Here is a 15,570-nt window from a genome sequence, read left to right as displayed (position 1 = left end):
AGACAGAAGGAGAGAGAGACAGACATACAGAGATAGAAAGTGAAAGAGAGAGAAAAAAAAGAAAGACAGACATACAGAGACAGAAAGAGAGAGAGAGAGAGAGAGAGAGAGAGAGAGATACAAACATATAGAGACAGAAAGAAAGAGAGACAGAAAGAAAGAAAGACAGACATACAGAGACAGAAAGAGAGAGAGAGAGAGAGAGAGAGAGATACAAACATATAGAGACAGAAAGAAAGAGAGAGAGACAGAAAGAAAGAGAGAGATTCAGAAAGAAAGAAAGACAGACATAGGGAGACAGAAAGAGAGAGACAAATATATAAAGACAGAAAGAGAGTGAGACAGAGAGAAAGCGACAGAGAAAGAGACAGACGTAGGGAGACAGAAAGAGAGAGAAAGAGAAATAGAAACAGAAGGAGAGATAGACACGTAAGGACAGAAAGAGAGAGAGAAGGAGAGACAGACAGACAGACAGACAGACATACAGAGATAGAAAGTGAAAGAGAGAGAGAGAGAAAAAGAAAGACAGACATATAAAGACAGAAAGAGAGAGAGAGAGAGAGAGAGAGAGAAAGAGGCAGATATATAGAAACAGAAACAGAGACATATAAAGACAGAAAGAGAGAGAGAGAGAGGAATCTTTTAATGTTCATAATATAAGTGTTAATTAATCAGAGTGTGTATATACGTGTGTGTGTGTGTGTGTGTGTGTGTGTGTGTGTGTGTACCGAAGGTTCTCTCACTCCTCAGGTTACACACTCGGCACTGGGGGTTTCGGACCGGTTGTCCCGGGACGTGTTCCACCAGCTTACAGAACATCTCGGGTCCGTTCTCTCCACACGTAGCGTTCGCACTGATCTCAGCCATGGAGGCCAGATTTAACACTGCGGGGAACAGTCCTGCTCTCACACACACACACACACACACACACAATAACACACACTCAGTGATCGAGCTTCCTGTATAGACATGGCTGTGGAAATAGCAGTGTGTGTGTGTGTGTGTGTGTGTGTGTGTGTGAGCTGAAAAGCGATGCAAATCAGAGTGTGTATTTAATCAGTGATCTGTTCTATAAGAGAGAAAAAAAGCTCCTATCCCTGCTTCCCTCAGCTGCTCAGAGACCAGAGTACAGTGTGTGTGTGTGTGTGTGTGTGTGTGTGTGTGTGCGCGTGCGTGCGTGTGTGTGTGTGTGTGAACATCTGTGAATTCCTGATATGTCAGTTAAGAACTGCTTTATGTACCTGGCTTACTGTAAGCTGTAGATTGGAGATGTCTACCGTAATTTTTTTTTTGCTTGCGTGCGTGCGTGTGTCTGTGTGTGTGTCTGTGTGTGTGTCTGTGTGTGTGTGTGTGTGTGTGTGGAAACGTGACGGCTCTGATTCGGAGAACACAGAGCCTGCTCTCTGAAATCATTCCCAGCTGTTAAGCCAGATGTTTCTGCAAGAACTACTGAACATCTGAGACGCACACACACACACACACGTCTATACACACACATTCCACACAAAAAAGAACATTCATAACATTCAACCACTGAGAGAGAGAAGCTGAAACAATAAAGCATTTTACACTCAGTGTTGTTGTACTCGAGCTACAAGGCTAACAAGTTGCTAACAAGAAAAAAGTAATGAAGCTTATGTGCCTTCTGTGTGTCTGATTCCTCACACACTCAACTCCGAGCACCAAGACAAGCCGTATTTTACAAATTAAACAGACGAATCAAATATAAACAACATTATTATGAGTCAATTACACACATGTCCACCTCACAAACAAAAACTAAACTTCACAATTAAAACCTAAACCTTAAAAACTAAAATTAAACTTAAAAATAAACTCTTAGCCTCAAAATTAAAACCTGAAACTTAAAAATAAACCTATACCTTAAATACTAAATCTAAACCTTAACATAAAGCCTAAAGACATTATAAGTAAAATCTTAAGTTTGAAAATAAAACCTAAAACTCAAAAATAAATGTAAACCTAAAAAATAAAACTTTTGCCTTGTAAATAAAACCTAAACCTCTAGAATAAAACTTTAACCTTAACAATAACAGCTAAAGACTAAAATATAAGTCTCAACCTCAAAGATAAAAACTGAACATTGAAAATGTTTGATTTAAAACTAAAAAAAAACTATACCTCAAAAAATAAAATCAAAATATTAAAAGTAAAACTTTAGCTTTGAAAATAAAATCTGAACCTCAAAAACTCTGAACCTTAAAAATCTAAATATTAAAAGTTAAACCTTAGCCATAAAAATAAAACTTAACAGTTAAAAAAAAGTCACTAGATTTTAAAAGTTAATCTGAAACATTAAAATTAAAAGTGTAGGCTTGAAAATAAAACCTGAACCTTAAATAACCTAAATATTAAAAGTCCATTAAAAATAACAATTAAAAATAATTTTTTATTAAAATTTTAATAAAAAATGGGTTCTAAAAAAACTCTAATGTACACCCAAAAAATACTGTATACATTTAAATAAATAATGTGCCTAATTTTTTAAATAGTTCATAGTAAAATAAATCTGTACTGAGGGATCCACTGGATTTAACGTTTTTAAAGGAAGATCCCAAATGCTGGAAAGGTTAGAACATGCTATAAATACATTCCGTGATAGTTGTTATATTTTATTTTGAAGTATTTAGATCGATTCTGAAGAGCTGAGGTAGCATCTGTGCTAAGAACGATAAATCAGCTTATAAACGTAACACTCAACAAACGACTGTGTCATAAAACGATTGTGAATTTAGCTGCATTTAAATGAACCTACAGCTCGGTGTATGTAGTGTGTAAATCGTATGCTAACCGTTCGTTAGTTTGTTAGCTAACCGGCTATAATATTGCCGACGTTGTTGATGTATGTTACATCTTCACAAAAACCCCAACATGTTTCCATGGTGATCAGATAAATTCTAATAAGGACTTAGTGAAACACTAGTCATGTGTAAGACAGCTGTAAAATTCTTAGAGAGACCTTTCTCAAGTCTCTGCACACCTCCACGTTCTGAGACTTTTTTCTGAAATATGCATCTCCATTTAAAAAAAAAAAAAATCAGCCCAGCAGGAGCCATTTAGGGAGCAATTAGGGAGCCATGGTTTTCAATTAAAAGCCACCGTCACTTGGGAGTGAACGTTTTGCCACTTTGAAAAGACCCCGTTGTCACATAACAACGTTGTGAAGTGACCAAGCAAGGTTAATGCCGTTCCACTCGAACAAAAGCACTACAGTCACTTCAGAAAAAAAACATCCCATGGTCAAGATTTCACACTTTCCACAAAAGAGATTAACATTTAAAAGAAAGAGGGACGTCATGTTCTGCCAATTTTTACAGCTTTCTCTCTCACTCGCTCAGTCGTTCGCTTCCCTCCTCCTCTAAAAGATTTAAAACTGATAATTAATCTCACATGAAAGGTCACATTCGAAGCTTCTAAAATGATTTAATGCATCATAAGTGCACGCTGCTCGACTTTACAGGACGCTGGCTTCTTTAATGGAGGAGACGTTGACAAACTGGGACACCGATTTAGGACTGCATTACTTCCTGAGTGTGAGTGTGTGTGTGTGTGTGTGTGTGTTTAATATTACAGCAATGATTAGTCACTTAGTCAAGTGTTTCAGTTGTTTTAAGTTGTTTCAGTAATGTTATTTATTGTCGAGAAACAGACATTTATACAATCAGTGAAATTAGGAGAGTGATTTTCAAAGAATTCAAAAACCCGGTCAAAGTCACTGTTCAAGTCAAAATCAAAGTTCGAGTCACTGTTCACAAGTCAAAGTTCAAAGCCCAAGTCAAAGCCCAAGTCAAAGTTCAAGTCAAAATCAAAGTTCAACTCGAAATTCAAGTGATTTTTCAAGTTAAATCCAAAGTTAAAGTTCAAATTAAAGCCCAAGTCAAAGTTCAATTTGAAATTCAAGTCATTTTTCAAGTCAAAGTTCAAGTCAAAGTCAAAGTTCAAGTCATTTTTCAAGTCAAAGCCCAGGTTAAAGTTCAAGTTAAAACCCAAGTCATTGTTCAAGTCAAAGTTTAACTCAAAGACAAAGTCAGACTTTAAACCACAGATAGTCCATGTCAAGATATAAGAAATTAAATCATGGAGTAAATCAGACTTGGAAATCCAGCGCTACTTCCCTGGTATTTCTATAGAATATGCCACATAAAATAATGAAAATAATTATAGAAAATATATAGTATGGAATAGGTAACATAATGTTATTTGTATATAATATTGAGCATTAATATATGATATACAATATGCAGTAATTTTGGTGAAGTTGTGTTAAAAGCTTACGGAACATGTCTTTGTTGTTAATTAGTTTAATCTCACGCTATAAATCTGAGAGAACCTTCAAGCCAATAATTCGAAGGTGCCAATAATTATGGAGATGACTGTATATATATATATATATATATATATATATATATATATATATATCACATATATCACAACACAGTTTTGTGTTATTTAATTACTTATTTTACATTGTAATAAATACCAAAATATCTAAAGTCATCTTCTATATTATATATATATATATTCTACTACTAATAATTCTGAGATCTTGTTAGCGTTTTACTCCTTCTGCTTGCCTCCTTATTTTTCCCTTCACTCATTCCATTCCTGTTATTTCTCTCTGATTAGTTTTATATCTCTCTCTAATCCCCTTTCCATCTCTCCCTCCATCTCTCCCTTTCTCTCGCTCCGTCATTTCGAGCACTGGATCGATATCTACGCTGATGCCTCTCCTGCGTTTTTGCTGATTCTTCATCCAATTTGACAAAACTAATTACAGTTTCATGCTGAGCCTGCCGTCATGATGAGGCTCCGCTTTAGAGAAAAATGAATCCCTCCATCCCTGCTCATCCCTCTTCTCTTTCTCCAACACACTTTTATTTTCCACCACTGTTCCTGATAGATAGATAGATAGATAGATAGATAGATAGATAGATAGAATTTTAAACCATAATTTTAACAGATGCAAGTTTTCTCACATTATGTTTTTTTTCTGTAAAACACTATCATTTCAAAAAAAAGTTTTTTTCATCCCAAAAACATCCTGGTCTACACCTCCATGCAGAACATTTTAAACTCCTTCATATTCTTAGTCTTGTGCAGTTTTTTGATTTGGAAGTATCTTTGGGTCCTTATCATACTGAAAGCTCCATCTACATCCAAGTCTTCACTTCTTGGAAGGTTTTGTATCCAGGTGCTTAGTGGAGTTGTTGATGCCATCAATCTTCTCAGCTGCAAACAGCCCCGAGCGTTAATAATCCACCACCACATTTTACACAAGGCTTCCTTGTATTTGATATCTTCTTCCATCATGGCCAAAAAAGGTTTGATTTTGGTCTCATCAGAGCACACTGCAAAACTCCAGCGATGCAGGAGCGTGAATTCAGTGTGTACTTTATTACGAGCAAATCCGAGAATCTTAATCATAATCCATACGGACAAAACCAGGAAACACAAAACAATGAAACAATGCACTAGCGAAACAAGGCTAATACTTACACAACTTTCAAAATCTCAGACTTGCTGTACTGCTCACGCTACACGACTTTAATCATCATTGCGATCTCTGGTGTTGTGGACATAGCAGTGTGCACACTGCACAATCGCTCACTAGGACTCAAACCTGGTCTCAGGATGTTCTCTCTATTGACTTAGACTTGTCTCCGATTTATACGTGGACTTTTCTAGGTCTTGGGTGTTGGTCTTGCTAAATATGGTCTTGGTCTCATATGAGAGTTTGTAAAAATTATGTTTGACAAGAAATAATTCATTTTTCTAGAAAACAGCCTAATCACTGGAACATTGAAGTAAAGACTTGGCTTCAAGAAGGATTTGATGGCTTTCAGTCTCGATCATGACTCTTTCATTTGGATTTGATCATGACTTGGCCTCGACCCACTTAAGATTTGGTCTCAACACAGTTTCGACTAGTTCTGGTCATGGACTTATCTTGAACTTCACAACAGCTCTACCACTCCCAGAGGAGCTTCACACACTACACCATCTATTACCAGAAGAGAGCCCTGACAAAGCATGCCTGATCCCCCAACCCTGCTTTCTTTCTAAAATAAACACGAGAGCAAATGTGGTGGAAGAAATGTTATAGGGCGACATGGGCAGCAAGGATTGTCTGTTCTGCAAAGAGAACTGGAGGAACAGTGCAAAGAAGCGTATGTGATTTTATGCCGTGTGTGTCGTCAGGAACCATATCGTGTTTGTTTAGCTTTTTTCTAACAGCCATTTGGGTTTGACCTGCAGAACAATTTCTTACAGAAGCATTATTATTATGTTTGTGTTTACACGTTGCCCTCGTCCTCCAACGCAAACAGATTCAGGGATCTGCAGCGAACGACAGGAGATGAATCTGATTTCCTCTCAGACTCTTATTGGTTGCTTCTCAGAGTGCTTCTACAGCTTGTTGAAGAGGGGCTCACGCTACACGATTCATCAAGGAAAAAAATCGAACATGCTTGAAAATATCTGCGACAGCTCACAGACTGAGAAAATCACATCGCTGAACCTCTCACACCACATAAGCGATTTGTCAGCAAGCTGGGAAGGCGGGAACGTGGTGGTCACAGATCTCCAAAATAATCTGGAAAAAACTGAATCAAACACAGAACAGGTGAATCAGTGACGGGATGGAGCTGAGGCAGGACCAAAACCATCACTAGGTTTATGAGAAAAGCCAACTTGAGTAAGAAGATCCATGAAATCTACGATTCGTTAACAGACACGCCCCTCAAGCGGCAAAGCACTGGGAAGGAAGTGGAAGGAGATATTCACACCACACTTAGAGCACATTTAGCTTAAGAAGGAGAAGTCATGACAGTTTGACAGGTGAAGCTTTAGAAGATGGATTTTGTAGATGGTGTTTCAGGAAGAACTTCTTCCATGGAACTTCTTTCCAAACAGATTTTTCTTAAAATCCTTAAGAATCAATCAACCAGTGTAATTCTGAATAAATCTGACTTTTGCTCCATAACCGTCCTCCTGCTCATGCTCACATCTCGAGTAATTACAGCCGCTATCATACTGGCATTTTTTTTTTTTTAATTGCTTATATATCCGTGACCTGACGTGTGCAAGTCAATAGCCGTGCATCTCTTTTGTGTTGAAAGCTGTTTGGATTTCTTCACAGTGAAAGATGACAGAAGAGATTCTACAAGTGATTATTTTCTCGAAAGCAACAATACAGCAAAAGCAATTTAGAAAAATATGTACTTCTGTCAAGGCTTTTTATTTTTTGGGGGTGCCAATACTTTCACTTTTTTTCTTTTTTTTAAAAAACCCCACACTATTCATTTTTTGTGTAATATAATTACTGGCCATACTATGAAGGGTGCCAATAATTCTGGAAATGATGAGAGTTCAGTAATTACTAATCTCTTTCACACACACACACACACACATACACACACTCGCATTAAAGGAGGTCACAGCGGAGATGATGATTGATGCAGTGACATTTACTTTTCATCCTGCTGGTATCCATCAGTGTGTGTGTGTGTGTGTGCGTGTGTGTGAGCGTTTGTGTGCGTGTGTGTGTTTTGGCACTAAACGACAAAACACATCAACCCCACCTTTAATCATAACAACGAGACGGGTCATTGGTCTGCACCGGCCTTAGAAGGAAGTATTTTGTGTGTGTGTGTGTGTGTGTGTGTGTCTTCCTACAAGATCGATCAATTTACAGCCATCACTAGAACAGCATTTTCCTTTGGGAGCATCGCTGAGAGATCGGGTTGCTATCTCACACACACACACACACACACACACACACGCAGCTTCTCATAAGCAGATATTACCACTCCAAAGTGTCGGCCATTAATTCAGCAACAACCCTGAACCATCATCATAAAATACAGCTCTCTGGCAACAGTGGTGATTCAGCCATCTATACACACACACACACACACACACACACACACACACACACACACACTCTTCCAGTACAGCAGTATATCCTCTGTACTTTGACATGAGGTAAAGATACAGCACTTGTGATTGGTCAGCTGCTGTGACATCATCAGTCGGCAGTTGGGATTCAAATTTCAAATTCAGAAACATTCTGTCAGTTAAAGGGAAGCCATTTTAGAACACTGTTGCCAGGCAACAAGAAAATACAGACACCGTTCATGAGCTAGCTAATACCTGTTAAGAGACTGTTAAGAGTTTATATCGAGAAATTCAACACAGAAACATTAACATTTCTGCCACAAGTGTTGCTAAATGAATAATAAAAGAATCAGAACAAACAGAAATTGGGATTAGCATCGACCGCTAGTCCAATTTAAACGGGTTCAGATCTTCAAGCCTAGCAAGCACCAGGCGATTGTTCACGTCATGACATGGAGAACGTTTCTCAATTCTGTGCTCATCAGTTGCTCCAACTCCAGTGAGAAAGAGACTCTGAGTGAATAAAACATGCTGTGTGTCTTGGGTTGTTTTTTTTTAAAGATTTTTTAAATTCACAAGATACAAACTGAGCCACAGGGACAGAGCTATAGCACTGAAGTTGAACATCTCCTTCCAGATTTCTGTTATAATAAGCTCCGCTCTTCTGGGAAGGCTTTCCACTAGATGTTGGAGCGTGTCTGAGGGGATTTGTGTTCATTCAGCTACAAGAGCATTAGTGAGATCAGACAGTGATGGTGGGTAAGGAGTCTCCAGTTCCAGTTCACCCCCAAAGGTGTTCAGTGGGGTTGAGGTCAGGGCTCTGTGCAGGACACTCGAGTTCTTCCACTCCAACCTTCACACACCATGTCTTCATGGAGCTCGCTTTGTGCACAGGGGCATTGTCATGCTGGAACAGGTTTGAGACTCTTAGTTCCAGTGAAGGGAAACTGTAATGCTACAGCACACAGAGGCATTCTATACAACTGTGTGCTTCAGACTTTGTAGCAGCAGTTTGGTGAAGAACTACATAAAGGTGTGATGGTCAGGGGTGCACAAACTTTTGGACATATACTGTTCTGTATATACAATAGTTACTGAATCATTCATTTAGTGAGTGATTTTTGTGATTTCTTTTTTTTTTTGCATGGCTGTATTTCTGACCAGCGGATGAAATGAAATGAAATGAAATGAAAGAGTGATGAGGAGGTTTTATGTGCAGCGTGAAACCAAACAGCAAATGAATCAAAAGAATCAATTTCACTCTGATTCAGAATCAACAAACGGACTGATTCACACCTAAAACAGAATTATATTATTGTACAAAATGAATCCAAAAGTCATCTTTCTCTTTTCTTTTCTCTTTTTCTCTTTTTTTAGAGTCCAAAAGTCAGACAGTGTAAAGCCTTTCTTCCATCTTTCTCTTTTCTTTCTTTCTTTCTTTCTTCTTCTTCTTTTCAACGTTACTGTCTTGTTCATTTTTCTAATTTTTCTAATTTCTGTATCTTTTTCTTTCATTCTTTCACTCTTCTTCATTTTTTCATTCGTTTCTTTATATTGCAACGTTACAGTTTTCTTCATCCCTTTCTTTTTCTCTCTTCTGTTTGTGTTTTGCTTTTCTTTCTTTCTTTTTTTCTTTACACCACTGTGTCTTACTTCCTTTATTTCTCATCATTTTTATTTTCTCTTTTCCTTTCTTTTTTCCTTTCCCTCTTCACTCTTTGTTCGTTCATCCCTCCATCATGCCTGCTTAAGGTTAGCAAGTTCGCTGTGTAAGTTAGCAAAATCGACTATGATTCGGTGTTACGTTACGCTAGCTAGTAAAAATCTCCACCAGTACGACTGTTAGCTACAAGACGCATTATCTGCGTACGGATTGTCGGCCATGTTGGCTCTGGCGTGGTGAACAGGATTATGGGATTGCTCCGCCTCCCTTTAGAACACAACGTATATAACATTATATTTTTATTATTATTATTATTATTATCATTATTATTATTATTATTATTATGTGACTAAATGTAATTCAGTGTCATTACTGATATCTATGAATATATTTTTGTGTGTGGGGGCGGGGCCGTCGCAGCGTTTCCACGGTAACACCGTTTAAGTGCACTTAGAGATGAATGACTTCCTTAATAGCCATTAATGGCTGTGATTCCTTTCGTCCTCCGTCTATCCGTATCATCCCTCGTTCAGCACACACTCGTTTATTAATGTGACAGGAAAGATGAGAGAGAGAGAGAGAGAGAGAGAGAGAGAGAGAGAAAACACTCGCTCAGGATGTTGGTTTTGGACAGACCAGATTTCCAGTAACAAACACACACACACACACACACACACACAGAGCCCAGGGGTTTCTCATGGTCCTACAACACTCTCATATTACTGTGTCATCATAATGAAAAACAGCCTCTGTGTGTGTGTGTGTGTGTGTGTGTGTGTTTTCATTTCTTTCTTCTCTTTCCTCTTCATCTCTCTATTTCTCTCTAACATCCTCTTGGTTGTCTTTCGTCCTTCTTCTTCTCTTCTCTTCTCTTCTCTTCTCTTCTTTCTCTTATTCATTTTTTGCATTCTCTCTCTCTCTCTTTCTCTCAGTTCAGATTTAATTCAGTTCAAATTTAATTTAGTTCAGTTTCATTTAATTACATTCAGATTGAACTAATCCAGTTTCATCCTCTTTATATAAAATTACTTTTAGTCAATTTCATTTAATTCAGTTCAGTGTAATTCTGTTCAGTTTAATTTAATTCAGTTCAGTTTCATTTAATTCAGTTCATTGTAATTTAATTCAGTTCAGTGAAGTTCTGTTCAGTTTAATTTCATTCAGTTCAGTTTAACTCTCTTTGGTTCTGTTCAGTTCCAATTTTATTCAATTCAATGCTTTATGATTGTAAAAATAAAACTACATAAATAACGCAAATAAAATCTTTTTTTCATGTTCTTTTCCCACTTCACTGTCTTGCTAATGTCCTTTCTTTCTTCTGCATTTTCTTTCTTTCTTTCTTTCTTTCTTTCTTTCTCCTCTTTGATTAAATGGTTCTTTTCTCTTTTCCTTTCTCTTTTTCTCTTTCTGTTTGTTCTTTCATCTCTCCGTCATGTTCAGCTTCTCATCTGTGCAGGTTTTCAAACAGGAAATGAATATTGAGTTAAATAAATCAAATTTTTGTTGATGTGAAAAGGAATCTGCTCCAACACACACACACACACACACACACACGCTGTTTATTCACAGCTGTAAATAATTCCGTCTGTTTTTTCGTGTTTACGTTGGAGCGCTGTGTGTTTGTGAACGTTCATGGACACACAAGCAGAGAGCAAAGATCAGACCTACCAATAACCCATCACACACACACACACACACACACACACACAAACAGGAAACACGCCGTGTTAGTGCTTATGTCTGGCTAGCACGCACGCACACACACACACACACACACACACACACAGAGAAAGAGTAGCCAAAAGTCGTCTAGACGTTGTTTCAATTGTGAATTCCAGACAGGCAAGACAGAGTGTTTGAGAAAGTAAACGAGAACACACACACACACACACACACATACACACACACACACACACACACACTTCTTTAGCTATCTAAGACATTAGCTAACAATTTAGTAGCCACACTATTGAGAAATATGTAGTGCAACAAAATTCAAGCCCCATTACAGAGAAAAGCATACCGCTGTGTGTGTGTGTGTGTGTGTGTGTGTGTCTGTGTGTTTGTGTGTGTGTGTGTGTGTGTGTGTGTGTGTGTGTGTGTGTGGCCTACAGCTCCTAATGGGACACAAATGGGTTGGATATATTAAATCACTGTAAGGGTGCGGTTAGCAGCTATCAGCGCGCACACACACACACACACACACACACACACTCAGAATTTAGTGCTGGCTGTGTGCTGTAAATCTCACCGGTCTGCAGAGAGAGAGAGAGAGAGAGAGAGAGAGAGGAAAACAGAGAGACTGAGATAGAAAGAAAGACAGACAGACAGATAGAGGAAAGAGACAGAGATGGAGAAGAGATGAGAGAAGAGAGAGAAATTAGAGGACAGAGAGAGAGATGAGGAGAGAAAGAGAGAGAGAGAGAGCGGTTGAGGAATGGTGAGAGAGACCAAGGGAGATAGGAAGGAAAGGACAAGGAAAGATGGAGGGAAATAGAAGGACAGATGGAGAGAGAGAAAAGGAAAGACACTGAGGAGTCAGGAAGATGGAGAGAAAGATTGAGGGATGGAGAGAGAAGGGGTAAATAAATAAATAAATAAATAAATAAATAAATAAGAATAGAGAAAAAGAAATATAAAGAGATGATGGAAGAGAGGAAAAAAGATACGAGAGAGAGAGAGAGAGCTGGAAGTATAGAGCTAGAGGAAGAGATGAAGAAAGATGAAGGGAGTGAGAGAAAGAAAAGCAAGGAGATAGCAAGGTGGAGAAGTAAAAAAGAGAAAGAGTGAAAGATTGACAGATGAAGAAAGAAAGAAAGAAAGAAAGAAAGAAATGATTTACACAAAAAGATGGAAAAGAAGAATGGAGGAAAGAAAGACAAATTGATAAAGAAAGAAAGAAAGATAATCTTTTTCTCTTTTCTATTTTATTTTATTTATTAAAACTTTCCCTTTCTGTAAACAGGATGTGATGATGAGGTGCTGGGGATTTTATTGGCAGGACTGAAAGAAAGAAGGGATTAAACAGACGGCTGAAGGAGTGTAAATATTTAGTCTAGAGTTTAGTCTGGAGCTGAAATGCAAAAACAGAGACAAAGAAAGAAAACAAGAAGAAAAAAGTAATAAAAAATGAGTAAAGATGCTGAGGTGTTGTTCATCAGTCCAATCAGATGAGATACTCCTTTATTCATTTCTCTCTTTCCATCTTTCTTCCTCTTTTCCTTCCCATCTATTATTCTTTCCCATCTATTTATCTATATATCTATTCTTGTAAACCCTTTCCTTTTCTCGCTTCTTTCTTTCTTTCTTTCTTTTCTCCAGGGTGCACTCTCTCATTCTCTGTCTGTAATAAAGAGTGTTTCAGTATTTTGTGTTTTGTTGGAGATCTGTTCATAACCAGATAAAAACATCTTCAGATCAGATTAATCCCCGCACAGAGAGGAGAAAATAAATCTACTTCTCTGTCATCACTCTCAACCTCTTAAAGTCCTTCATCATTCTCTCTCTCTCTCTCTCTCTCTCTCTCTTTCCATCATTTCTCTCCTTCATTCCCTCCCCCCTTTGATAATCTCTCTCTCCAACTCATCCCTCTGTGTCAGTCTTCCGCCTCGTTCATTCACTGTTTTACTGCACAGCTTTCCTGCATCAGCACCATAAACTACAGAGAGAGAGAGAGAGAGAGAGAGAGAGAGAAAGAAGAGGATGGTTTTGCTCTGCTACCTCATAGATTTTCTATTTTCTGTTTTTTTTTACAATCAGCAAATCTGATTTTTTTAAGTTCAACAAAAATCATCTAAAAAGAAATACTCACTCTTGAAGAACTGACTATAACAACTGACCACTGACTATAACCACTCACACACCTCACTACTGACTATAACCACTCACACACCTGACCACTGACTATAACCACTCACACACCTCACTACTGACTATAACCACTCACACACCTGACCACAGACTATAACCACTCACACACCTGACTACTGACTATAACCACTCACACACCTGACCACTGACTATAACCTCTCACACACCTGACCACTGACTATAACCACTCACACACCTGACTACTGACTATAACCACTAACACACCTGACTACTGACTATAACCACTAACACACCTGACCACTGACTATAACCACTAACACACCTGACCACTGACTATAACCACTCACACACCTGACTACTGACTATAACCACTAACACACCTGACTACTGACTATAACCACTCACACACCTGACTACTGACTATAACCACTAACACACCTGACCACTGACTATAACCATTAACACACCTGACCACTGACTATAACCACTCACACACCTGACCACTGACTATAACCACTCACACACCTGACCACTGACTATAACCACTGACACACCTCACTACTGACTATAACCACTCACACACCTGACCACTGACTATAACCACTAACACACCTGACCACTGACTATAACCACTCACACACCTGACCACTGACTATAACCACTCACACACCTGACCACTGACTATAACCACTCACACACCTGACCACTGACTATAACCACTAACACACCTGACCACTGACTATAACCACTCACACACCTGACCACTGACTATAACCACTCACACACCTGACCACTGACTATAACCACTCACACACCTGACCACTGACTATAACCACTCACACACCTGACCACTGACTATAACCACTGACACACCTGACCACTGACTATAACCACTGACACACCTGACTACTGACTATAACCACTGACACACCTGACCACTGACTATAACCACTCACACACCTGACTACTGACTATAACCACTAACACACCTGACTACTGACTATAACCACTAACACACCTGACCACTGACTATAACCACACACACACCTGACTACTGACTATAACCACTAACACACCTGACCACTGACTATAACCTCTCACACACCTGACCACTGACTATAACCACTCACACACCTGACCACTGACTATAACCACTAACACACCTGACTACTGACTATAACCACTCACACACCTGACTACTGACTATAACCACTAACACACCTGACTACTGACTATAACCACTCACACACCTGACCACTGACTATAACCACTCACACACCTGACCACTGACTATAACCACTAACACACCTGACCACTGACTATAACCACTCACACACCTGACCACTGACTATAACCACTCACACACCTGACCACTGACTATAACCACTAACACACCTCAATACTGACTATAACCACTCACACACCTGACCACTGACTATAACCTCTCACACACCTGACCACTGACTATAACCACTCACACACCTGACCACTGACTATAACCACTCACACACCTGACCACTGACTATAACCACTCACACACCTGACTACTGACTATAACCACTAACACACCTGACTACTGACTATAACCACTAACACACCTGACCACTGACTATAACCACTAACACACCTCAATACTGACTATAACCTCTCACACACCTGACCACTGACTATAACCACTCACACACCTGACTACTGACTATAACCACTCACACACCTGACCACTGACTATAACCACTAACACACCTCACTACTGACTATAACCACTCACACACCTCACTACTGACTATAACCACTCACACACCTGACTACTGACTATAACCACTAACACACCTGACTACTGACTATAACCACTCACACACCTGACTACTGACTATAACCACTCACACACCTGACCACTGACTATAACCACTCACACACCTGACTACTGACTATAACCACTAACACACCTCACTACTGACTATAACCACTCACACACCTCACTACTGACTATAACCTCTCACACACCTGACCACTGACTATAACCACACACACACCTGACTACTGACTATAACCTCTCACACACCTGACCACTGACTATAACCACTAACACACCTGACTACTGACTATAACCTCTCACACACCTGACCACTGACTATAACCACTAACACACCTGACCACTG

The 15,570-nt window shown here is 39.0% G+C and overlaps 1 protein-coding gene across 1 annotated transcript in view; it reads right to left on the bottom strand.

Moving 5' to 3' along the window:
• The window catches only part of lama2 (laminin, alpha 2), a 139,339-nt gene that overhangs the window by 105,189 nt on the left and 18,580 nt on the right, over positions 1-15,570 (bottom strand). The window contains 1 exon segment of the mRNA XM_053231698.1: positions 729-899. Coding sequence (XP_053087673.1) covers positions 729-899 — 171 coding nt within the window.

This window comes from Pangasianodon hypophthalmus, chromosome 30 (genome assembly GCF_027358585.1).
Source record: "Pangasianodon hypophthalmus isolate fPanHyp1 chromosome 30, fPanHyp1.pri, whole genome shotgun sequence".
NCBI lineage: Eukaryota > Metazoa > Chordata > Actinopteri > Siluriformes > Pangasiidae > Pangasianodon > Pangasianodon hypophthalmus.
This window is presented reverse-complemented; position numbering and strand designations above follow the sequence as displayed.